The sequence below is a fragment of the Pongo abelii genome, chromosome 2, assembly GCF_028885655.2.
Source record: "Pongo abelii isolate AG06213 chromosome 2, NHGRI_mPonAbe1-v2.0_pri, whole genome shotgun sequence".
Lineage (NCBI taxonomy): Eukaryota > Metazoa > Chordata > Mammalia > Primates > Hominidae > Pongo > Pongo abelii.
The window spans coordinates 25,617,117-25,642,390 of NC_085928.1; the positions used below are offsets into that span (position 1 = coordinate 25,617,117).

At 38.4% G+C, this 25,274-nt stretch overlaps 1 protein-coding gene across 2 annotated transcripts in view; it reads left to right on the plus strand.

Annotated features, from left to right (window-relative positions):
* The first annotated feature begins 683 nt into the window (after positions 1 to 683).
* Positions 684 to 25,274, plus strand: part of BTLA (B and T lymphocyte associated) — a 36,602-nt gene continuing 12,011 nt past the window's right edge. For both annotated transcript variants that reach the window (XM_002813289.5, XM_063721773.1), the window contains exons 1-2: positions 684 to 1,070; positions 20,603 to 20,917. In XM_002813289.5, coding sequence (XP_002813335.2) covers positions 983 to 1,070; positions 20,603 to 20,917 — 403 coding nt within the window. In that variant the 5' untranslated portion in view covers positions 684 to 982. The remainder of the gene's footprint in view (positions 1,071 to 20,602; positions 20,918 to 25,274) is intronic.

Consider the following 25,274-nt stretch of genomic DNA (forward strand, 5'->3'; position numbering starts at 1 on the left):
AGATCTCTCATTTGGCGTCTCAAATGGCAGGTGAATTTGATTAGCTCCTATGACTATAAGCTAAGCTAATTATTACAAGTGGATGTGGAGAAAACAGACCTATAGTGGCCTGTGCTATCTGATCTTGAACTTTTCCATTTCTTCCTTTACTGTTTCTATTCTACTTCATCGAGACAACAACTGCACGAAGAATGTTTAAAATGGAAATTTCCTTTAATTAATATTCAAGATCTCCTTTAGATTAGAACTTTATTATCTAGAGAGAACATGTAGCCAATATTAATGATGATCTTGTTCCATTGATATGTATCCACAGATTAAAGACGGCTGCTTTTCCTTCTTCTGTTGAGGAAGTGCTTCCTGTCACTCATTTTCTCCATAACCTCAGATAAATCTTCACTGGTTTAATGACAGTAAGCATCCTCATCTTACTGTGACATGTACAGGAAAAAAAAGAAACCTAAAATCTTTTACATAAAAGAAGTTTCATAATCACAAGCTATCACAAAGGGGAAAATGTATACTTACCATTGATAGTTTTACCATAAATTTCCTGACCTTAATTTGATTAAAATCTCAACTTAAAGACTGCAACAATATAGATTTCTTTAAAGTTTAATTGCTCATTTCACTGAATGTTGAGTGCAGGAAAAACCTCAAGCTGGGGCAAAAACGTGGTGGAGCGGAAGGAGAAGTTAAGGACTGAGCTGCTTTGCAGATCAGAGTGTTTGAAAGTGAACAGCCAACCTGACAACAAGCAAAAACCACAGAACAGAGTACCACATCGTCTTTCTGCTCACTTTGTTTCACAAAATCATCCAGGCTCTTCCTACTCTCCTCTCTTATCACCTCTCTCTTCTTTTTTTTTAGTTATTTCACAGATGCCACTGGGGTAGGTAAACTGACCCAACTCTGCAGCACTCAGAAGACGAAGCAAAGCCTTCTACTTGAGCAGTTTTTTCTTCCCTGATATGTGCAGGAAATGAAGACATTGCCTGTCATGCTTGGAACTGGGAAATTATTTTGGGTCTTCTTCCTAATCCCATATCTGGACATCTGGAACATCCATGGTAAGGCACCTGCTTAGGTTATTTCTGGTTTTATTTCTCAGGGGGTCTTGGAGGCAATATTTTCCCTTGCTGAACTTAGTACGGTGTAACGTTTATACTAAGTGGGTAATCGTAGATGAAACCAAGCAGTTACATTTGCTTACCGAAGACATGGTAGAGCATAAACTAAATTAGAACATGGTATTCACCTGCCTAATCATAGGCATCGCATCCATAGCTTGGCTGACTTTCTTAAAAACATGTTGATGGTAAGAAAAGAGAACTGAGTAGATGTTATAAATAGTTAAGTACAAATCTATCACTACTTCTTGCAAAAATGCTTTGGCTGCCATACTGATAATGAACAGAGAGCTCATTGTTTCCAAAGTGAGTGCAGTAGAGTGTTGCAGGGCCCAGTTGGGTAGGACAGTTGTTGGATAATCGGAGTTATACATATCTCCATGGTTACCCTCAAATAATATTGCCTCTAAATAAAATCTCTATACTTGCTTCATTGGGATGTATGCCTTGAGAATACCGATTGAGAAAATGCTACAAAATATAGGAGCAGAACTTTTCGTCATTGCTTCTATTTTGTTGAAAGGGAATGGCTCCTACTCGGTTGTCAATTGAACACAGAAAATAAGTTGGATTCTGCAAAGATGATATTTAGCCACCCCTGCAAAGACTTTATACAGGCAAAAAAAAAAAAAAAAAAAGGCAATTTCTTTTTTCTTGTAAAGTCACTTCCTACCTTATATTGACATAGGAACCCACATATTATCAAGAGGAAAAGCCTATGAGTGGCTCATCAGAAGCTTCTGATTTTTCAGGTTTTATTTTTTTATTTTTTTGAGACAGAGTTTTGCTCTTGTCACCAAGGGTGGAGTGCAATGGCGTGATCTCGCCTCACTTTAGCCTCTGCCTCCCGGGTTCAATCGATTCTTCTTCCTCCCGGGTTCAATTGATTCTCCTGCCTCAGCCTCCCTAGTAGCTGGGATTACAGGCACCTGCCACCACCCCCAGCTAATTTTTGTATTTTTAGTAGAGATGTTGGATAACCCCAATTATCCAACATCTGTCCTACCCAACTGAGCACTGCAACACTCTACTACACTCACTTTGGAAAGAACAAGTTATCTGTTCACCATCAGTGTGGCAGCCAGAGCATTTTCGCAAGAAGTAGTGATAGATTTGTACTTAACTATTTATAACATTTACTCAGTTCTCTTTTCTTGCCATCAACCTGTTTTTTAAGAAAGTCAGCCAAGCTATGGATGCAATGCATGTTGGGCAGACTGGTCTGGAGCTCCTGACCTCAAGTGATCCACCTGCCTCAGCCTCCCAAAGTGCTGGGATTACAGGTATGAGCCACCATGCCCAGCAATTTTTCAGGTTTTAAGTATTCTGTCTTATTATTCCTTACAAGCACACATTTATCAGTTTGGCTACTGCAATTTTAAATTAGAAAATCTGACCACGGAGGTGCTCTGGAAAGTCCATCTATAATTTTAAACTGTGTAGTTTGGAATATGTCTCTATGATGCCAGGATGCCATACAACCAAATGTGAAGTAAAAAAGTCCTTAGTTACCCAAGCATCTTTATGTTTATAAGTATCTAGTATTAAGTCAACTAGGTGCTTAGATGGTTGACTGAATTTTCCACCTTCCGTCAGATGCCTACAGTCACATAGCTACAACTGGAGTCAAATATTATTAAATAGATTTCTTCCCCATTTGAAGGATACATAAACTACTCTCTATGAAATTAAGAACAATGAGTTTCAGTGCTAAACCACATTGATGGTGGGATATGACATTTATTTCTCCCAGTGTGCAACCTAGTGTTTGCAAAAATTAACTTGGATGTTAGAACTGGGTTAGTTTACTGGCTCTGCCACTTACTGTATGGCATTGATTAAGTCTCTCTCTTCTCTTTAGTTTCCTCACTTGTACAATAGAGATAATAATTGTACCTAAATTATGAGGCTGCTGTGAAGACTGTAAATGCAATAATATGGGTAAAGTGCCTAGCATAGTAAGTGCACATATTTAAAGCTCAATAAATGTTAGTGGTATTTTTCCTAAATTATTTTCACCATGCAACCTCCATGTAATTAAATGAGAATTATGTTTTAATATTATTATTTAAAATAGTTGAGTTTTTAAAGTTAAAAATAAAATAAATAAGTACAATATATTTTGCGATATATTTAGCCCAAAATACAGTGAATCAAATTATTCAGAAAATGAAATATGGTTGGGAGCCATGGCTCTCGCCTGGAGTCCCAGCACTTTGGGAAGCCAAGATGGGCAGATCAGCTGCGGTCAGGAGTTTAAGACCAGACTGGTCAACATGGTGAAACCCTGTCTCTACTAAAAATATAAAAGTTAGCTGGGCGTGGTGGGAGGTGCCTGTAGTCCCAGCTACTTGGGAGGCTGAGACAGAATAGCTTGAACCCAGGAGGCGGAGGTTGCAGTGAGCTGAGATCACACCACTGCACTCAAAAAAAAGGGAAAGACTTGAGTGAAGTGCTGGTCAGATATATACCAGTTGATAAAATGGATTGCAGCAGCAGTTGCATTAAATTAAAGCTATAGGTTAAGAGAAGGAACATTTGGTGAAATTTCTTCTCCCAGGCAGAAATAATGGCTCCATTTTTTAAAACCACATTAACTACCTTATATCTTGGGGATTTCCTGTGATTTACTTAATTGCTGAGTTCTTTACAGTAACACATTTTCAAAGGGTTTAAAGATAGCCTTTGAAGATTTTTCCCCCTACTTCAAAGCAATGTGAGATCCGTGTCCTTGTTCCTAGGAGTGAGGCTGCATATATAATAAGGCTGGAAAAAATGTAATGTTCTCTACAAACTTCCTGTTTAAGGTCCTTCTTTATTACAAAAGTATGCTTGCTTACTTTTTGTATTTCTCCAAAAAATTAAAGAAACTTGCCCCTCAGTGTGTGGCATACAGTTTCTGTCCTGAAAGAAGTAATAAAAATGTCAATACCTTCCCTTCATGGGCAGATCATGCTGGCAAGAACTAGACTGCAAGTGGCAGTGTCTCTGTCCATTGTCTGCCCTGTCATCCTGGACCATTTGTCTGAGGCTGCCCTAGACCCTAGTTCAGTTGAGGATCAACCAAGGATTCCACCTTTAGGCAGGCAGGAACACTGCAGTTAATGTCTGGGTATCACCTAGCACCATATATGATGCAGAATAAAGGCAGTTGGAACTGTTTGATTGATTACTGGTTATTGTGATTTTTAAAAAAAGCAATCCTAGTCTGGTTCAGTAAGGGAAGGACAGCTGTATTCTGGTTCTTTCGAGAATACAGTGGTTAGGGCTATGTCTCCATTTTGGTCTGGCTTGTGTCATTTTTTTCCCTTTATTATGATGGTCTAGTATGGTCCATGGACCAGCTTTTAAACACCATATTCCACATCCCACACAGATTGTTTTGCTCTACCACAAACTGGCCATATCTTTAGGTCAAAAAAATCATTCCTTGAAGTTCAGGTTTTGTAGCACAGTATCTTTATAAGGCATATTTTTATGGCTTCAGCTATTTGTTCCTATTGAAATGTGCATATGGAGGAATGCTAGAGATAGAGTTCTGTCTTCTGCCAAGTGCCTATGTATTGTTACAACAATGCCTGCCATATATTAAATAAATGTTTAGGAATGCATTCTGTGGTTACAGGACTTCTTGAATTAAAGCACGAAAAGATTAACCCTGTGCTCATTGCAGCCTTGAATATACTTTTCTTATCACAGAGAAGTTTTTAAATTTCTTGCTTCCTCTGTCCTACTACCAAAGTTTCCTCTATCGTAAAGTTGAGGTCAAAACTATTTATCTTGCCTCATGGTGGGACTTTCCTACTTAATTTCCATTATTTGTGAGTTTCATCTCTATGTAGAGTTCAGAATTGTTAAAAGAAAAATATTTACAGGCTTTTGTAATCAGGTCCAAAAAATAATTATTTTCTTTGTTCCTTGGAGAAGCTGTGTGGTATAGTGGCTAAGATCAGGGACTCTAGAGCCAGACTGCATGGATTAGTACCCTGTGTCTGCCGTTTAATGGTTTTGTGACTATAAAATCTCTGGTTCTCAGTTTTCTCATCTAAAAAAATGGGAGAATAATCTTATAAGGTTGTTGTGACTATTAAGTGAATTAATTCCGTAAAACACTTAGAATAGTGCATGGCATGCCATTAAGTGCTGTGTATATTTAGCTAATTTTTTTTCTTTTAGTCCAACATTTCATTAGTTTAATAGTCCTGTTAAAGTAACATTGGGTGACAATTGGGAATCAACCACAAATAAAAATTTGGAGTTCACAAAAGTCTTCTATAAATTACTCTTGATATTATTATCTACTCTTTTTTTTTCTTTATTTCTCCTAAAAAAGGAAAACAGGATACATGTGCAGAACGTACAGGTTTGTTACATAGGTATACGTGTGCCATGATGTTTTGCTTAACCTATTGACCCATCCTCTGAGTTCCCTCTCCTCTCCGCCTACTCCCCAACAGGCTCTGGTTTGTGTTATTCCCCTCTCTGTGTCCATATATTCTCATTGTTCAACTTCCACTTATGAGTGAGAACATGCAGTGTTTGGTTTTCTGTTCCTGTGTTAGTTTGCTGAGGATGATGACTTCCAGCTTCATCCATGTCCCTGCAAAGGGCATGATCTCATTCTTTTTTATGGCTGCATAGTATTCCATGGTATATATGTACCAGATTTTCTTTTTCCAGTCTATCATTGATGGGCATTTGGGTTGGTTCCGTGTCTTTGCTATTGTAAATAGTGCTGCAATACACATACGTGTGCATGTGTCTTTATAGTAGAATGATTTATATTCCTTTGGGTATATACCCAGTAATGGGATTGCTGGGTCAAATGGTATTTCTGGTTCTAGATCGAGGAATCGCCATACTGTCTTCCACAATGGTTGAACTAATTTACACTCCCACCATAAAAGCGTTCCTAATTCTCCACAGCCTTGCCAGCATCTATTGTTTCCTGACTTTTTAATAATCGCCATTCTGACTGGCGTGAGATGTTATCTCCTTGTGGTTTTGATTTGCATTTCTCTGATGATCAGTGATGTTGAGCTTTTATTCTTATGTTTGTTGGCTGCATAAATGTCTTCTTTTTTTTTTTTTGAGACGGAGTCTGGCTCTGTCGCCCAGGCTGGAGAGCAGTGGGGCAAGCTCCGCTCACTGCAAGCTCCGCCTCCCGGATTCACACCATTCTCCTGCCTCAGCCTCCTGAGTAGCTGGGACTACAGGCGCCTGCTACCACACCTGGCTAATTTTTTGTATTTTTAGTAGAGACAGGGTTTCACCATGTTAGCCAGGATGGTCTTGTTCTCCTGACCTCGTGATGCGCCTGTCTCGGCCTCCCAAAATGCTAGGATTACAGGCGTGAGCCACCGCGCCCAGCCAGTGTCTTCTTCTGAGAAATGTCTGTTTAGGCCTGGTGTGGTGGCTCTCGCCTGTAATCCCAGCACTTTGGGAGGCTGAGGAGGGTGGGTCATTTGAGGTCAGGAGTTCAAGATTAGTCTGGCCAACATGGTGAAACCCTGTCTCTACTAAAAATACAAAAATTAGCTGGGCATGGTGGGACACGCCTGTTAAGACCAGCTACTTGGGAGGCTGAGGCAGAATTGCTTGAACCCAGGAGACAGAAGTTGCAGTGAGTGAGGTTGCACCACTGCACTCCAGCTGGGTAACAGAGTGAGACTCTGTCTCCAAATACAAGAGAGAAAAGTGTCTGTTCATATCCTTTGCCCACTTCTTGATGCAGTTGTTTGTTTTTTTCTTGTAAGTTTATTTAAGTTTCTTGTAAATTCTGCATATTAGGCCTTTTTCAGATGGGTAGATTGCAAAAACTTTCTCCCATTCTGTAGGTTGCCTTTTTGCTCTGATGAGAGTTTCTTTTGCTGTGCAGAAGTTCTTCAGTTTGTTGCAATTGCTTTTGGCATTTTTGTCACGAAGACTGTGAGAAAAATGCCAAAAGCATTATCTACTCTTATCCTTGGTCATGAAGAAATGCTAATAGTGTTTGAGAATCATGTGCTTGAGTTGTATTGTGTCAGTGAATTGTATCATATGCGATTTGCTTCACTTTTCTAATATTCTCCATTCTCTTACCTCAAAATAAGCTCAACATTTTGTACCTTTCTGGTATACTCTCATGGTTATGGACCTGATTTACATGTTTATCTCAATGGAAGAGGTGGCTTGTGTGCATGTGTCTGTGTGTATGCATGCAGAGGTGTCATTTTTAGTATGCTCAGAATCCGAACACATACAATGTGAGATTCACTTAGAACAGAGTCCAGAAGAGTGTTAGATCAGTCCCAGGAAAACATCAAGTTTAGCTGGCAGAGCTCTTTAATTTCTCTTTTCTGCCTTCTTGATAACCATGTTCATCTTATAAGCACAACCTGGAACTCAACACACATCACAAATGGCCTATTATCCAGTATTTGGATACATGGGAGGCTGGGGCATTGAGATTTTTGTCTGAGGGGTTATGGCCCCACTTCATTTTCCTCTATAATATTAGAAGATGAGAATTAATATTGGAAGACATTTAGCAGATTCTCTCCACGTAAGTATTGTTTAGTATCTTCAAGGGCTTTGAAAATGCCAATGAATCTCAGTGTGATGATGTCTGTGGTGGAATGTATTAGAGAGCGAGGAAGTATCTGGGAAGAAAGTAGAGATGGACTTTCCCTTTCCAATCATAATACATAAGCCACACTTAATCTGAACATCACAAGTAACCATCCTTCTACTGAAGTCAATATTTAGAAATACTCATGTTGGTTTCTGATCAAATGCCAGAGGTGTTCACTGATGCTACTGTCAACAGCTTCTCAGGTATGCTCTCTGCATTTGCTGCCCTATGTTTCTTCCTGAAGTCCCTGTGACCAAGGTGGAAAACTTAGCCTCTCTGAAGGACTGGGCCTATGTGTAACAGGCAGTCAAAGTCTCTCTGGACCAGAGCTATTCTCTACATTGTCATCATAAATCATTGTTCTTTAGGACTCATTAAGTTGACTAGAAGCTTTTACTATTCAAGGGCGATAATTACATATTGACCGACTAAAACCACCAGAAACTCATCCTTGTTACGTAGAATAGACAGGGCTCTAAGGAGTGCAATGCATATGAATCCTCTGGCTTAGAGAAGCAAAGTCAGTGACCAATAGGGTAGATCTGCAAGGGGACATTTGTGACTTGGCAGAGATGTAACGAAGAAGTCCTGAGAGCAAGCTTAGAAAATTATCAGAGGACAAAGTTTTTTTCAATTTTCTAGTTTTGACCAAGGCAAGCCTTGCTGGTTAATATATTTCTGTAGAATTTCGTCTCCCACATAAAAGAAGAGCATGCTTATATTGGATGTGCTGCCTTTCTTCTCTCTATTATATATACATATTTTTGCCTGGTATATATACTAGTTATTATGCACCACTGCTGATCCCTAGAATGGTTGTTGGGAGTAATTTTTCACTAAGCAGAGCCTTCTGTGTTTCCATCTTGTCTTTACCATTCATAGGCTTTACACCTCTGGACAATGACTCAACTTCTGTGTGATTTCCCTAAATTCATCCTATAAGAAAACATAATAATATCTTGTACTTAATGTTGTTGTTATGTGCCAAGCATAGTGTTAAGAATATTTCCTATATGTTCTCATTTACTTTCACAACAACCCTACTGGATAAGAGCTTGTGCTTTGGAGTTAGCCAGGCCTGGGTTAAAGTCCTAGCTTTGACTCTTCCTCCTACCAGCTGGTGACCTTGGGCAAGTGGCTTATATTCTCTAATACCCAGTTTCCTCAACTTAAAAATAAAGGCCATAATAGTAATTCCCTCATAAAATCATCGTGAGGGTCAAATGAAACAATACATGTTTGGTATCTAAAAGTGCCTACCTCATAATAAGAACTTTGAAAATATTAGTCATATTCTTTTTTTCCTTCTGTTAAGATGGATCTAGTTTGGGTCTACAGCGTATAGATAATGTGAGGTGGAGTGTACTTGTGAGCAAGTGGCAAGGAATGTGTAGCAGTGATTCTGGAGGTGATCTCCTAAATGTAACTTAAACTTTCCATTGGGCATCTGACCTCATGACCTCTAAAGATCTCTTCTTGTTCTACTCTTAAATATCTCAAGGAGAGGAAATGACATGGGGACATTGTAAGCTTTGCTAAATGTCGGAAAAAGCAATGACAAATACTAGAATGACTGATTTTAGACAAAACAAGTTCAGAATTATTTCAAACATGATAAAATCAAGAGATAGATGGCTTAAAGTCTTCAGTGGCTCAATACAACTGAATTGAAGAGATCAGTCTTCAAATTTACTTGCCAAATAGTCATACTATGCTAACAATGAGAAATTCTAACTGTAGAAGAAATTGCTTTAAAGTGTGCTAATACCATATGAAAGTAAACTTAAAGAAAAGTTTCATATATGAATATAAGAAGATATGTTTTTATAAGAAGGGGATTTTTAAGAGGAAATAATAATAAAAGATGATTGTGAAAATGCTCTCAATTTTCTTGTTTCATGGTTCTTTGTCTTTTTTTTTTAATAATGGGCATAAATGTAGATTTATGCCCTGTGTATTCTTGGCATTAATACTTTCCAGTTCCATTTTTGTGAAGGAAATTTTACATTGTGTGTGTGTGTGTGTGTGTGTGTGTTTACCCCGGGAGAAAATGGCTCTTCTTGTCTAAAGACCAATATCAGGTAATATCCACAGAGAATAAGTTAAATCTACTATTGCATACTACATCCTTGTCTGTGATCTGTATTGTCTATGATCTGTATCTTTAGTGTTGTTTTTCAGGTAAGACGTATGTAAATATACTTTCATTTTACAGAAGGGACTGAGGGCCAGTCAGTTTTCATTGTACTCGTGAGAACAATCACAGGGTTTTCCTTAAAGTAACAATCGTCACTTTTACAATGGAAGCTCTGATTTTAACATACGTTTGTGTGTATCATACTTATTTAATTTTCTCCAGGTATTCCTAGTACTTCTGAGACTATCTGACTTATGGAGTGGTTTATTTACCACAGAGTTAAAGTAATACCTTTAATAGACATTACATAATACATTAAATGAATACTTTCTATATGAGGTGGAACTCCCCCACCCTAACCTCATGTCACCACATTTCTGATTTTGTGAGTGTATGTCAGCTACTTTATGATGGGAAAGTATGCTATCTGGGTTTTCTGATGTCGTCTGTGTGATTTCCCAAGGTATGCAAGTCAATGTCCTCCCAAGATCCTTGAAGTATGGTTCCATGGCTGCTATTGCTGTGTGTGGATTTGCCCTGACTATGTGCAAACCACTGCCTTATGGGATCCCTAAACTCTAATTTCAAGGGAAGATTTGTGAGACAGATTATTTCCCTTCTGGTGGCCATCATCTCTCCCCTCCTCTCTACCATTCCAGCCTTCTAAAGTAAGGCAGAACATATCATCTGGAGGATTTTTTGCTCCTGAGTGTAAAAACTTCTTTCCTTCTGTAGCCTCCCCAGCATGTGTCTGAAGTTTTGGTTTGCTTGTTGTTTGTCTGTGATAGTATCTTCTGATAGAAGCTAAAATCCTGGTTGATGTCACAGAAAAGTATTGGTATATTATACCGTTAGTAATCATTTTAGTTTCTCAAAAAATCATTTGTTTAATTTCTATGTTAAACTCTGATACTTTCTTAGCTCAAGTTAAGGCAATCTGCATTCATTACAGTCATTCATTTCTTTCAATGGTTGCAAACACTTTGAAGTTTCCATAAATTTGTAAGAATTTTTCAATGGAGACATAGTGAAACTCAGGTGAGATTTTCCTCATGATAATGGTTATAATCAAAACATACAGTATTTAAAAATAAGAAATAATGATATTTTACAAAATATTCATAATCATAACCCTCTTTTTTTTTTAATGGCTAATTGGTTTCAAAAATTACCTACTCTCTTCAGCTCAGCAACTACACGTGCTCAGCTGGGAGTTATGAGACTATACAGTTGTTTGTGGCTGGCACTCCTTTCTGATCAGCTAGTCTGTGTAGCTGAATGGCCGTGGAGTGTCACTTGTTAAATATTTTTAATATCCACCCCTGAGTGGACATAAATCAGGCCTTTTCAAACTGAATACTTGTAAAGTCTAGCTTTTCTTTAGTAGTTATAACTTAACCACTGCCAGGTATGTTGAGCTGCATATGTTCTTCACCTCAGTGCCTTTTAGCCCACCTCTCTAAGGGCTTAGCTGTCTCTGCTGTGCAGCCAGTACTACATAGAAAGGTAACACACCATCAAGGAAGTAGCAGACTAGATAGAAGACAGAAACATGAACACATATGTAATTATAAAGAGTGATGCATGTCGGCTGGGTGCGGTGGCTCATGCCTGTAATACCAGCACTTTGGGAGGCCGAGGCGGGTGGATCACAAGGTCAGGAGTTCAAGACCAGCCTGGCCAACATGGTGAATCTCCATCTCTACTAAAAATACAAAAATTCCCTGGGCACAGTGGCAGGCGCCTGTAATCCCAGCTACTCCGGAGGCTGAGGCAGGAGAATTGCTTGAACCCAGTGGGTGGAGGTTGCAGTGAGCTAAGATCGTGCCACTGCACTCCAGCCTGGATGACACAGCGAGACTCCGTCTCAAAAAAAAAAAAAAAAAAGAATGATGCATGTCACACAAAATAGCATCAGACATTTGCTAGGGAGTGGGGATATGAGGGTATGGTGAGTTTACATAAAGAAGCAGGGGCTAGGCCCAGTGTGGTGGCTCACACCTGTAATCCCAGCACTTTGGGAGGCTGAGGTGGGTGGATTATGAGGTCAGGAGATCGAGACCATCCTGGCTAACCCGGTAAAACCCCGTCTCTACTAAAAATACAAAAAATTAGCCGGGTGTGGTGGTGGGCACCTGTAGTCCCAGCTACTTGGGAGGCTGAGGCAGGAGAATGGCGTGAACCCGGGAGGCAGAGCTTGCACTGAGCAAAGATTGTGCCACTGCACTCCAGCCTGGGCTACAGAGCGAGACTTCACCTCAAAAAAAAAAAAAAAAAGGAAACTGTGACAGTGATGTGGAGAATGGATTGAGGTGGAGGGAGGGAAACAAGGCCAAGTTTGGAATGTAGAAGACCATTTGGTAGGCTGTGACAATAATCCACATGAAACAGAATGAGATCCAAATTAAGGCAGTGTCATGGTAACAAATATGGAAGACATTTTCCATCCTGAATCAATTGAACTTTGTGGCTGATGGAATGGGACGGTGACAAGGAAGGAGACTAAGATGGCTCCCCAGGTTCTGGCTAATGTGATTAGGTAGATAATGGTATTATACTGTGATAATGAGAGGAGGACCAAGTTTGCCTGGGGGTTGGCTTGGAGGAAGAAAGAGATTTATCTTCCCCCATGAAGCCTCTCCTGATTGACCCAGCCAGAAAGACTGTCTTCCTCTTGAGGGATCTGAAAGCTCTGAGAGATTATATCATATCCAAGATAATAAAATAAAAATCTAATGGCAAAATTGAAAAGTGATGTAAGACTTTCAGCCTCTTCTTTGTGCTAGAAACTGTGTCGTTACTAATGTGTCAAGGACAGTGGGATATCCACACTCCTGGGTGTGAACAAGTGGGTCCATTGTCTGTACTGAATTTAAAAACAACTAAAAGTTGATTTCCTTTTTTTCTTTTTTTTTGACACAGAGTTTCGCTCTTGTTGCCCAGGCTGTAGTGCAATGGCGCGATCTCAGTTCACAGCAACCTCCGCCTCCTGGGTTCAAGCAATTCTCCTGCCTCAGCCTCCTGAGTAGCTGGGATTACAGGCATGCGCCACCATGCCCAGCTAATTTTGTGTTTTTTAATAGAGACAGGGTTTCTCCATGTTGGTTAGGCTGGTCTCGAACTCCCGACCTCTGGTGATCCGCCTGCCCTGGCCTCCCAAAGTGCTGGGATTACAGGCATGAGTCACCGCGCCCGGCCGGTTTCCTTTTAATTATCACCACATACTAGCAAATATGAAATATGTCAGAGGTGAAATATTTACCCCTCAAAATATTTTTGGTCTAAGTTCTAAATACTATGGTTACCATTGAGTTTTATGATATATATGTAAACTTCAAATTAGCACATTTGTAGTATATATCATTTGACAAACATTGCATTCTACTTGCAAGTTAACTCAGAGAACTTCCCAGTTATAGAGCTGGCCTTGGACATATACAATTCAGCTACTTGTATTCATTTTGATAGCAAATTTATAATGTCCAGGATCACTCCAGTTTCCTCCAGGGAAACTTTGTGTCCTCGGTCTCTATGGTACTACATACTCCAGCCTTTTAACATTCAATTTTAAATAAACAATAATACCACAGAGAATGCTGAGACAAAGAAGCAGAACAGGAGCTGTTTCATTTTTGTCACTTGGTGCAAACTTCTTGAATTTTTATTTGTGTTTAAAATTTAAAACAGTGAAAAGGATACAAATTGTGATGTATAAAATTTTCGACTTGGCAACTTTATTTCATGCATGAAATGTTAGATTGATTAATATTTTTACAACTGAAATTTTTTTAATGTTGTTTTGAAACTAACTTTAGAAAATAAAACTTTAGTGTTACAATTTAGTAGTTACTTAAATTGTATATTTGCAGAATTTCAGTTTTAATACAATCGATTTATTAGTTATTGAACAATTATTTACATAAACTATTATATCAGACTAAAGAATCAAAGTTCATACTGTTTAGGTGGATATAAAAATGTTTGAATAAATACCTGTATGTTTTTCCTTTTTTTGTATTTTAATATTTTTTTAAACATTTTTTAATTTGTATGGTTTTATACATGAAGTTCAGCACAAGAAAATATTCATTGTCTATATTTCTTTTCTGGCCATTTTATTACTTATTTTATCTCATGATTATTTCCGAAAATATTTTTACGTATAGAGAAAGGGGTTGCTCAAATGATGTACTCCAGACCTAAAATAAAATATCATCGGTACCACCTGATCGTGAAATATATATATCACTAGTGGTTTTGATAAAAATTTTAAAAATGAAAGAATTTCTAAACCTATAGTGACTTAACAAGGGATATTTCGTTATATAAGAGCCTGGGGGGGAGTAGAAGTTTTTATTCTTTGTTTGTTGGTTTGTTTTTTGAGATGGATTCTCGCTCTGTCACCCGGCTGGAGTGCAGTGGCGAGATCTCCGCTCACTGCAAGCTCCGCCTCCTGGGTTCACGCCATTCTCCTGCCTCAGTCTCCTGAGCAGCTGAGACTACAGGTGCCCGCCACCACGCCCGGCTAATTTTTTTTTTGTATTTTTAGTAGAGACGAGGTTTCACCGTCTTAGCCAGGATGGTCTTGATCTCCTGACCTCGTGATCCATCCGCCTTGGCCTCCCAAAGTGCTGGAACCACAGGCGTGAGCCACCGTGCCCGGCCAGAAGTTTTTATTCTTTTACTGCATGTATTTATTTTAATCATTTTTAGCATTGAAAATTTCCTATCATCAGATATGAATGCTTGAGAAAAACAGCAGAGATAATAAGAGCAGGAATAAAAATAACTGATGGTTCCGGCTACTTGGGAGGCTGAGGCAGGAGAATCGCTTGAACCCAGGAGATAGAGGTTGCAGGGAACCGAGATCGCTCCATTGCACTCCAGCCTGGGCAACAAGAGCAAAACTCTGTCTCAAAAAATACATAAATAAAAAATGAAATAAAATAACTGATAGTTGGAAGTTGAGTAACAGCCAAAAGCAACTATGATAGTTATTCGTCTTCAGGAAATATTTATTTGATAAGACAAACTTTTGGGGGATAGCTTTGTGTGTCCTAAGTATCATAAGATGGATATGCGTAATTCAGAACAGGCAGAAAAGGGGTCTTAACAAGCTTGTCAGATGGACAATTAGAATTGTGCTATTTGTCGGCCGGGCCGGTGGCTCACACCTGTAATCTCAGCACTTTGTGAGGCAGAGGTGGGTGGATCACCTGAGGTCAGGAGTTCAAGACCAGCCTTGCTAACATGGCGAAACCCCGTCTCTACTAAAAATACAAAAATTAGCCGGACGTGGTTGTGGGTGCCTGTAATCCCAGCCACCAGGGAGGCTGTGGCAGGAGAATCGCTTGAACCTGGGAGGCGGAGGCTGCAGTGAGCCGAAATTGCATCACTGTCCTCCAGCCTGGGCAACAAGAGCGAGACTTCATCTAAAAAAAAATAATTAATTTAAAAAAGTAGAATTGTGCTATTTGTCTCAGTGGGTCATTTTTACACTACAAACATCAGTGTTAGCCTCTGAGAGATAGGAAGTATTATAATACCTTGTTCATGCACAGAGGGAGTACTCTTGATTTCTAATGCCTGCTTGCAATCCTACATTCATCATTGGTTCATTCCTCCATTCAAGAAAAATTCCTGTGCCAGTCAGTGTGATTGTGAATGATCATTATCCTGCTGATAAGAATATTTAGGAACTGCAATGTTTCCATAATCTTATTGTGAATCAGTGATGCCACCAACACAAAAAGCTAGCTCTTTTCTCCACCCCTAACCCACTTTGCGCACTGCTCCGGAGCATACAGTCACAAAAGACAGAACTTGAAGTGATGTCTAATTGTGCCACTAACATCAAGTGATAGCCCTATGGCTAAATGGAAAGGTAATATATTGTAATAGAAATAGAAATTGCAGGCTAGAAGTGGTTTCATAGTTTCAGTCACACATTAAGGAAGGTGAAGTTGTGTGTGTTTGTGTGGTCAGGGGATGGTGAGTTAGAACTTTCCTACTTTTACAGTTCAATCCTTTCATCTTATTTTGAAGAAACTGAGGACCAGCAAAACCGGGGGACTATCAAATTCGCTCAGTGTGTTAGCATTTGAAACAAAAATGTTCAAATGAATAGTCTCATTTGTAGCTGTTTCCACGCCCTTTATAAATATCCCCACAAAATTAGACATTGTATTTTCTCATGGTGGATAAGCAAAGTTCAAACTCCTGCCTAATGCTTATTCCATTTGTTCTGAAACAACCAGTGGTCTCCATGTCACTAAGTCAGAAAACCATGATCCAGTTGTGTATCAATGATCTAAATCTATCATGAGGTTCCCGGTCTCTAAGACTTTTCCGTTTCATTTCCTCACTCTTAAAATACCTCCCCTGTCACACGCACTGCTCTGATTGGCAAAGGGCTGCTCATTCACCAAGGTTCAGCTCAAGTGTAGCCTTTCCATGAAGCTTTGCCCCGGCTGAAGTTAACCTTCTGCAGACCCATGCAAAGTTGTTTGTATCTTTTTTTTTTTTTTTTTTTTTTCTGAGACAGAGTCTTACTCTGTTGCCCAGGCTGGAGTGCAGTGGCATGATCTCAGCTCACTGGAACCTCTAATTCCCGGGTTCAAGCAATTCTCCTGCCTCAACTTCTTGAGTAGCTGGATTACAAGCACGCACCACCACACCTGGCTAATTTTTGTGTTTTTAGTAAAGACAGTGTTTCACCATGTTGGTCAGGCTGGTCTTAAACTCCTGACCTCAGGTGATCCACCTCCCTCGGCCTCCCAAAGTGCTGGGATTACAGGCATGAGCCACCATGCCCGGCCTTATTTGTACCTCTTTACAGTGTTATATAACACTCTCCCAATTGCCATTCATTTTTATTTCCCATTAGAAGGCAAGTTCCACAAATGCAGACATCCTATCTGATTTATTCCTAGGCTTCCTAACAACCAGCATGCAAGGTCCCTCAAGCCTTGCTTTCAGCTCAGTAAACTGAAAGAAATAAAGAGTGGTGTATAGTAAATTGATTCTAGAAAGGTGTCCTCTGGCCGGGTGTGGTGGCTCAAGCCTGTAATCCCAGCACTTTGGGAGGCCGAGATGAGCTGATCACTTGAGGTTGGTAGTTTAAGACCAGCCTGACCAACATGAAGAAATCCCGTCTTTACTAAAATACAAAATTAGCTGGGCATAGTGGCGGGCGCCTGTAATCCCAGTTACCCGGGAGGCTGAGGCAGGAGAATCGCTTGAACCTGGGAGGCAGAGGTTGCGGTGAGCCGAGATCACGCCATTGCATTCCAGCCTGTGCAACAAGAGTGAAACTCTGTCTCAAAAAAAAAAAAAAAAAAGAAAGAAAAGAAAGGTGCCCTCATTGTTAGATACTCCTGGTTTACCAATTAAATGGTAAACTCTTTGAGGGTAAAAGATCTTTGTCTATAACCATCTCATTGTTGTTCATAATTCTAGCACAGACTTACAGGCTCCATAAACCATTATTGACTTATCCAAGAAAATGAAAAGGGAAGTTAGGAGGCTGAGGGAGTCTATTAACTTCAGGGAGAGGAACGGACTTCTGGAGACAAGAGTTTCACTTGACCTTTCTGCCTCTGGCCTTCTTACTTTTTTGTCATAAGTCTAACCACATTCAGGTACACTTCCTTTTGGTAAAATATTTTACCCTTTCTCTTCATTTTTTTGAAAACCTCATCCGTATAACTTACCTTTCAGTTTGGTTTCATTTTAGTTCTAAACTTTTGGAAGCAACTGAATCAAGAAGTCTTAAAGTGAACTTGTTTGAGGTCTCAAAGCAGTTATAAATAAATAAATATTAAGAGGTTCCAAAAGTTTTCTGCAGGTCCTTTTTCTCACTCTGATTCCTGGAAACTCAATGAAGTTTCTATTATTCTGAGCAGGGATTAATGAGATGTGAGCAGGAAGGGTTTTTAAGTAGGATGTGAGTGAAAGGTATATTAGGTGTGAGGAAATAGATAAAATGAGAATATTTATGCTGGCAAGGGTGTAGAAATAAGGTGAAACCTTGTTCTGGATAGACACGTATGAGAAACTCAGGGTCAAAATTTGCTCCTTGGTTCAACATCTGACAAGCTGTGTAATCACAGGCAAGGCCTTTAGCTGTCTTGTATTTAAAAGAGAGTTTTGGCTATAATCTCTGTTATGCTTATGTCATTATAATGTATGATACTGTACATCTATTCAGAAGAATGCATGAAAATGAGTGAAATAAATAAATGAAGGAGATGAATTAGACATTGCTAAGAGAGACCGTAGTTCGAAACGTAGAAAGAAAGGCTAAGGAAGAACTGTAAGAGTGGAGAAAAAAATAATTTAAAAGAAAATACTTTCAGGATCATGTGCTTAGCCTTCACTTTACTGGAAAATAAAAAAATACAAATCAACACCAAGTGCATAACTAAAGGGAAATGAGAAACAAACCATCGGAAACTGGAGTAAAGGCCATCCTTGTCATACAGCTGCTAAGAACTTGGTGGAAGTGTATCTATGTCTTAGGACTTTATGGAAAGCAGAAATTAAGAGCAATAATTTAGGATATCTGGTGGAAGAAATATCTAAGCCGCAAAGCATTTAGGCTGCTGTGTGGCTACTTTGAACCGCATACAGTAAGAGGCAGGAGGGAAAAAAATGACTTAAAAATGGAATTTATAATTAAAAGAGAAGCAGAAGAGAAAGATTTGGAAAATTCACTGCCTAGCCATATAAAAAGTGAAAAGGCATGTTTGGGAGAAAATACTAAGGGTGTGGCCTAGTGACCATTGTTAAGGAGATTAATATGGATAGAAGGGAGTGAAGTACTATTCAAGAAGTTGAGAAAAAGGCCCTGAAGACATTTCAAAGCCTTTGAGGCTGCCCCTCCCATCATAGGCTCAGAGCTCAGAGGGCAAATTGATTTCAGGGGAAACTGGAATGCCCTTTACAGGCTTGCTGCCCAGATCTGCCTCAGGTTTCTGTCCTCTGAATTCCAGCACAGTGCTCCTTGGCTGCTCCAGCCATGGCTCAAGTGAGCCCAGGTGCAGTTCAACCCACCACTCCATAAGGTGCAATTGGTAAGCCTTGGTGGCACTCACTTGTTAAGTGTGCAGTTTAGCAGAATGCAAGAGGCGTGGGCCGCAACTTCCTCCATGTAGATTTCAAAGGATGTTGTGGACAGTCTGAGGGCCCAGGAAGAGTCCACTCCCATGTCAGTGCCTAGTGGAGCCTTGGTAGTGGACCGCCACTGAGATTCCAGAACTGTGGAGCTATATTAGCCTGAAGCATCAGCCTGGGAGAGCTGCAGGTAGGAGTCTCCAACTTGTGAGTGCTGAAGCATCAACCAAGCCCAGCAATGCCATTTTATTTCTCTGCTGGGTTTTGGACTAACTTAGGACCTGTTACTTTCTCATTTTTTCCTATTTCTCCCTTTTGGAATGGGAATATCTATCTTATATCTGTCCTACCACTATATTTTGGAAGTAGATAACTTGTTTTGATTTACAGGATCATAGTTGGAGGGAATTTGCTTCATAATGAGTCATGCCCTGAATCTTATCCATATCTGATTTAGATAAGACTCTGAATTTGGTGTTTTGAGTTGATTCTGCAATAAATTAAAACTTTTGGGGCTATTGAGATGGAATGAATGTATTTTGTATGTGAAAAGAACATGAGTTTTGGGGGACCAGGGACAGAATGCTATGGTTTGAATGCACCCTCCAAAATTCATGTTGAAATTTTATTGCTATTGTAACAGTATTATGAGATGGAACGTTTAAGAGATCAGTAGGTTATGGATGTATTAATGCCCTTATTGTAGGAATGGATTAGTTATCACGGGAGTGGGCGCCTGATAAAAGGATAAATTTTGGCCCCCATTCTTCTCTGTCTTGTGTGCTCCCTTTCACCTTCTGCTTTCTGCCATGAGATAATGCAGCACAAAGGCCTTTGCTAGATGCTGGCACCATGCTCTTGGACTTCCCAGCCTACAGAGCCATGAGCCAAATAAAACTTCTATGATTCATAAATTATCCAATCTCAGGTATTCTGTTATAGTAGCAGAAAACAGACTAAGACAGTGTCTCACGTGTCCGTGTGTAGAGACCACCAAACAGGCTTTGTGTGAGCAACAAGGCTGTTTATTTCACCTGGGTGCAGGCAGGCTGAGTCCGAAAAGAGAGTCAGCAAATGATGATGGGATTATCATTAGTTCTTATAGGTTTTGGGATAGGCAGTGGAGTTAAGAGCAATGTTTTGGGGGCAGGGGGTGGATCTCACAAAATACATTCTCAAGGGTGGGGAGAATTTCAAAGAACCTTCTTAAGGGTGGGGGAGATTACAAAGTACATTGATCAGTTAGGGTGGGGCAGAAACAAATCACAATGGTGGAATGTCATCAGTTAAGGCTGTTTTCACTTCTTTTGTGGATCTTCAGTTGCTTCAGGCCATCTGGATGCATACGTTCGGGTCACTGGGGATATGATGGCTTAGCTTGGGCTCAGAGGCCTGACAGACAGAAGATTAAATGATTTATTTCATTTTTTAAACATATTTATTATGTGCCTAATATGTATGAGACATTCTGCTAGTGAGGCTTAATTACTAGAAATTGGGGGTTTGTTTTTGAAAATTACCAAATAATGCTTGAGAACTATTGAGGTCACATATATATGGTACTTCCAGAAGAACATATTTGATTTTAGTTTTGTTTTTATCTTTTAGGGAAAGAATCATGTGATGTACAGCTTTATATAAAGAGACAATCTGAACACTCCATCTTAGCAGGATATCCCTTTGAACTAGAATGCCCTGTGAAACACTGTGCTAACAGGCCTCATGTGACTTGGTGCAAGCTCAATGGAACAACATGTGTAAAACTTGAAGACAGACAAACAAGTTGGAAAGAAGAGAATAACATTTCATTTTTTATTCTACATTTTGAACCAGTGCTTCCTAATGACAATGGGTCGTACCGCTGTTCTGCAAACTTTCAGTCTAATCTCATTGAAAGCCACTCAACAACTCTTTATGTGACAGGTGAGTTCTCAACACCTAGACCATCTGATATTTTTCTCATAATGTTTCCAGGAAGAGGGGGGTTCAGTTTCTCAAGTGATTATGTTAGAAAGGAACTCCTATAGCACATCTGAAATCTGCTACACCTCACAGATTATTATGTGCCAGTGTGTACATATGTGTGTGTATGTGTGTGTTTGAGGTGAGTGAGATAGAGGAAAGTAGAGAAATAGATAATAAAAGTTATTGTTTTTGACTTTAGGGATTATAAAATTTATTTGATAAGTCCAAAAGTAGACCACTGAAATATTGAAAAAATTATAAAGTGAATACCTATAGTTGCGAATAGCTCTGTGATTGTCCTTGTTTGTTTTTTTTTTCTCTTTTTCCCATTTTTATTTTACTTTCGTTCATTACAATTTCTTGAAGTTATGTTTGTGATGCTTAGGCAATTATACATTTCTTAATAGTTCACAGTTTGTTTAGAGGAAAAACAGCAAACAACTAACTGACTTCCTAGTGATTTTCTGGGAATATTCAGAGCTTCATCTCTGTCCCCTGTTCCACGAAAGAGGCCTTTAATATGCTTTGACAACGAGGAAGGACAGATAGAAGTTAAGCTCGGGGAAACCAAGCTGAATAAAACATGAAAAAATACATAGAGAGGGGAGTAGGTGAGAGTAAAAAATACTTGGTTTATAAAAATTTTATAGCCAACATCATATTCAATGGTGAAAGGCTTAGAGCTTTCCCCCTAAGAACAGGAACAAGACATGGATCCTTGCTTTTGCCATTTCCATTTAACATTAAACTGAAAATCCTAGCCAGAGCAAATAGGCAAGAACAAGAAATAAAAGATATCTAACTTAGAAAAAAAGAAGAAGTAAAACTTTATTCACAGATGGCATGAACTTATGTGTAGAAAAATTCTTAAAAATTTATTTAAAACTATTAAAGCTAATACATGAATTTAGCAATTCCACTATTTCTATACACTAGCAATAAACAATCCACAAAGAAAATTAAGGAAAGAGTTCCATTTACAATAGCATCAAAAAGAATAAAATATTTAAGAATAAATTTAACCAAAGAGGTGAAAGACTTGTACACTGAACAAAGAAAGCATGACTGAAAGAAATTCAAGAATATGTAAATAAGTGCAAAGACATTCTGTATTCATGGACTGAAAAATGTAATATTGTAAAGATAGCAATATTCCCCAAGGTGATCTACAGATTCAATGCAGTTCCACTAAAATCCTAACAGCTTTTTGTTGCTATTGCAGAAATAAAAAAGCTGATCCTAAAATTCACATTGAGTTGCAACAGACCCAGAATTGCCAAAACAATCTTGAAAAAGAGCAAAACTGAAACTAAGACTTCCCTATTTCAAAACTTACTACAAAATGACTGTAAAAAAAAAAAAAAAAAAAGAGTAGTATTGTCATATGGATAGACAAAGAGATCAATGTAAATAGAATTGAGAGTCCAGAATAAACTCTATACATCTGTAGTCAATTGATTTTTGATGAGGGTACCAAGATTATTCAGTGGGGAGAGAATAGTCTCAATAAATTGTGCCAGGGTAATTGGATATTCATATGTAAAAGAATTAATTTGAACCCCCATCTCACACCGTATTTTAAGAAATCAAAATAAGTCAGACATTTAAGTAGAAGAGCTAAAACTATAAAAACTACATTATATAAAACAATAAAACTCTGGTTTCCTAAGAGAAAACACAGGGATAAATGTTTCTGATCTTGGATTTAGTAGTGCTTTCTTAGATATGATTACAAAAGCATAATCAACAATAACACCAAAAATAGATAAATTGGACTTCATAAAAATTAAACACTTTTGTGCATCAAAAGACACTAAAATTCAACAACAAATAGACTGTCAACCTAATTTTAAAATGAGCAAAGGACTTGAATAGACATTTCATCAAAGAAAATATACAAATGGCCAATAAACATGAAAAAAATGCTCAATGTCATTAGTTACTGGAGAAATGCAAATCAAAGTCACAGTGAAAACCCACTTCACACCCATCGAATGACTAGAATAAAAAAAAACACAGAAAATAAAAAGTATTAGCAAGGATGTGAAGAAATAGAAACCCTATCCATTGCTGATGAGAATGTAAAATGGTGCAGTCACTTTAGAAAGTGGTCTAACAGTTCCTCAAAATCAAAAGATAAAACCTAGTTGTCACAGTACCCAGTAATTCTATTCCTAAGTAAATACTCAAATGAAATTAAAATATATGTTCACACAAAACCTTGTGCGTGAATGTTTATCACCGCACTATTCACAATAGCCAAAAGGTAGAAACAACCTAAATGTTCAGCTGATGAATGAATAAAGGAAATGTAGTTTATCCACACACAGAATATTATTCGGTCATGAAAAGGAGTGAAGTACTAATGTATGCTACAACATTGATGAACCTCAGAAGCATTATGCTAAGTAAAAGAAGATGTGCACAAAAGGTTATGTGCAATGTGATTCTGTTTATATGAAATATCCAAAATAGGCAAATCCATAGAGACAGAAAGTAGATTGGTGGTTGCCAGGGGCTGAGGAAATAAAGAATGTGGCATGACTACTTAATAGGTAGAGGGTTTCCTTTTGGGGTGATAAATATCTTCTGAATCTAGATTGTAGTCATGTTTGCAAAACATTGTGAATATCTTAAATGCCATTTAATTGTACATTTTAAATGATTAAATTGGTAATTTTTATGTTATATGTATTTTACCACAATAAAAATATATTTGGATCAAAGAAGAGTGCCCGTTAATTATAAGAAATAAGGTGGAGTTTCTTTTGTTGCTCATAAATTGACCCTTAAAGTTACTGGGAAGGAGAAATTTCAAAAGAGGGTTATTGCAATAGCAGCATGGCTGAACTCTGGATGCAGCCTCACACAGTTTAGTTCCTTTATGGACATCGTTCACTTGAATGCATACATTTTACAACTGTTCTTTTTAAAATTAATTTGTTACTTTATATGCTTACTTTTGAGTGTCTTTCAACTCCCTTAAAGTAGCCCAGTGAAGGAATCCATTGAAATTCTTTTAAAATGCTTTAAGTTAGTTTAAAATTTCTTACAGCAGCCCCATGAAAAAATGCATAGCACTTGAGTAGTAGCTACAACCCTCAATTATGAAATGTAGAAGAAATCGATGGCAGAGTTAGGGACTCTGCTTTTGCAAATATAGCGTCAAGCTCGATGCTAATTACTTGTGACCATCCATGCACTGGCTTATAAACCTCTTCAGGATGGAAGCTGTGTCTTAAACATCTTTGCTCTGTATGATGGATGGCAGGGTACCTGGCACATGGTAGGGGCTCACTAAATATTTCTTTGTAAATGAATTAAAGAACATAGTATATGCAAAGGACAAAAATTGTCTTCATCAACCTGGAGAAGCCTGTATTAAGGATGTATGGAATGAACACTTTCTGGAAAGAATTGCTTTATTAATTCACATTAATGAGACAAAATATTGAATTTTTAACAAATACTATTTTTTAAACAGGCAAAATAAATTACAAAAATAAGGAAAATCTGCAAAATGTTAATTCTAGAATGATATATACTATTGAATAAATAAGTGCTATTAACTAATTTATATAATATATTAACATAATGTATAATAAAATTAAATTTTGAGGCATTGAGTCCACCTTCCTTGGAAGAGAAGCCTTGTGTAATTCAGTCTTTCTTTATGGGAACTAATCTACTTCTATACGAGAGATGAATTTAGCCAAGGTCAGATGCAAGGTCAGAAGTTAATAATTAATTGTGATACAAAAGTCTATTACACAAAAGTAGCATTACAATTTCTGCTCTATCCCATATTTGGGTCATTCATGATGACTAAAGATAGTCTATAGTTTGTAAAGTGTATAAAGGTGCCTGTTCTAGGGATCAAGTTGGGGCTTATAGATAACCTAATAGATAGATTAGGATCAACAATCTATCTATTTTGTGAAGGAAAGAACCCAACTTTAGGGGAAAGGGAATAACATTCCCTCCTAAATCCTGTGCCTTTGCGGGTTTTATGGAACAAAGTATGTGAAGTATGAAGTGGTGAAAGAGAAAGTCTAAGAGCTAAATAGGAAACATGAAGGGCCTTGTCAGTTTCTTTTCGAACATTTCTACTCTCCTAGTTTCCTACTCACCTACCCTTCTTATCACTCCCTTCCTTATCAGTTTGTTAATTAATGCCCTTGATCCTCATGGAAAATCCCAGAGAATTTTCTTTGGCTTCCTACTCTTGTCTCTCCACAACATTCCACTCTGTGATGTGTTTCCTCCAATTGCTTCTATGAGCATCTCGCAGCATCATTATCTTCCTTCTAAATAA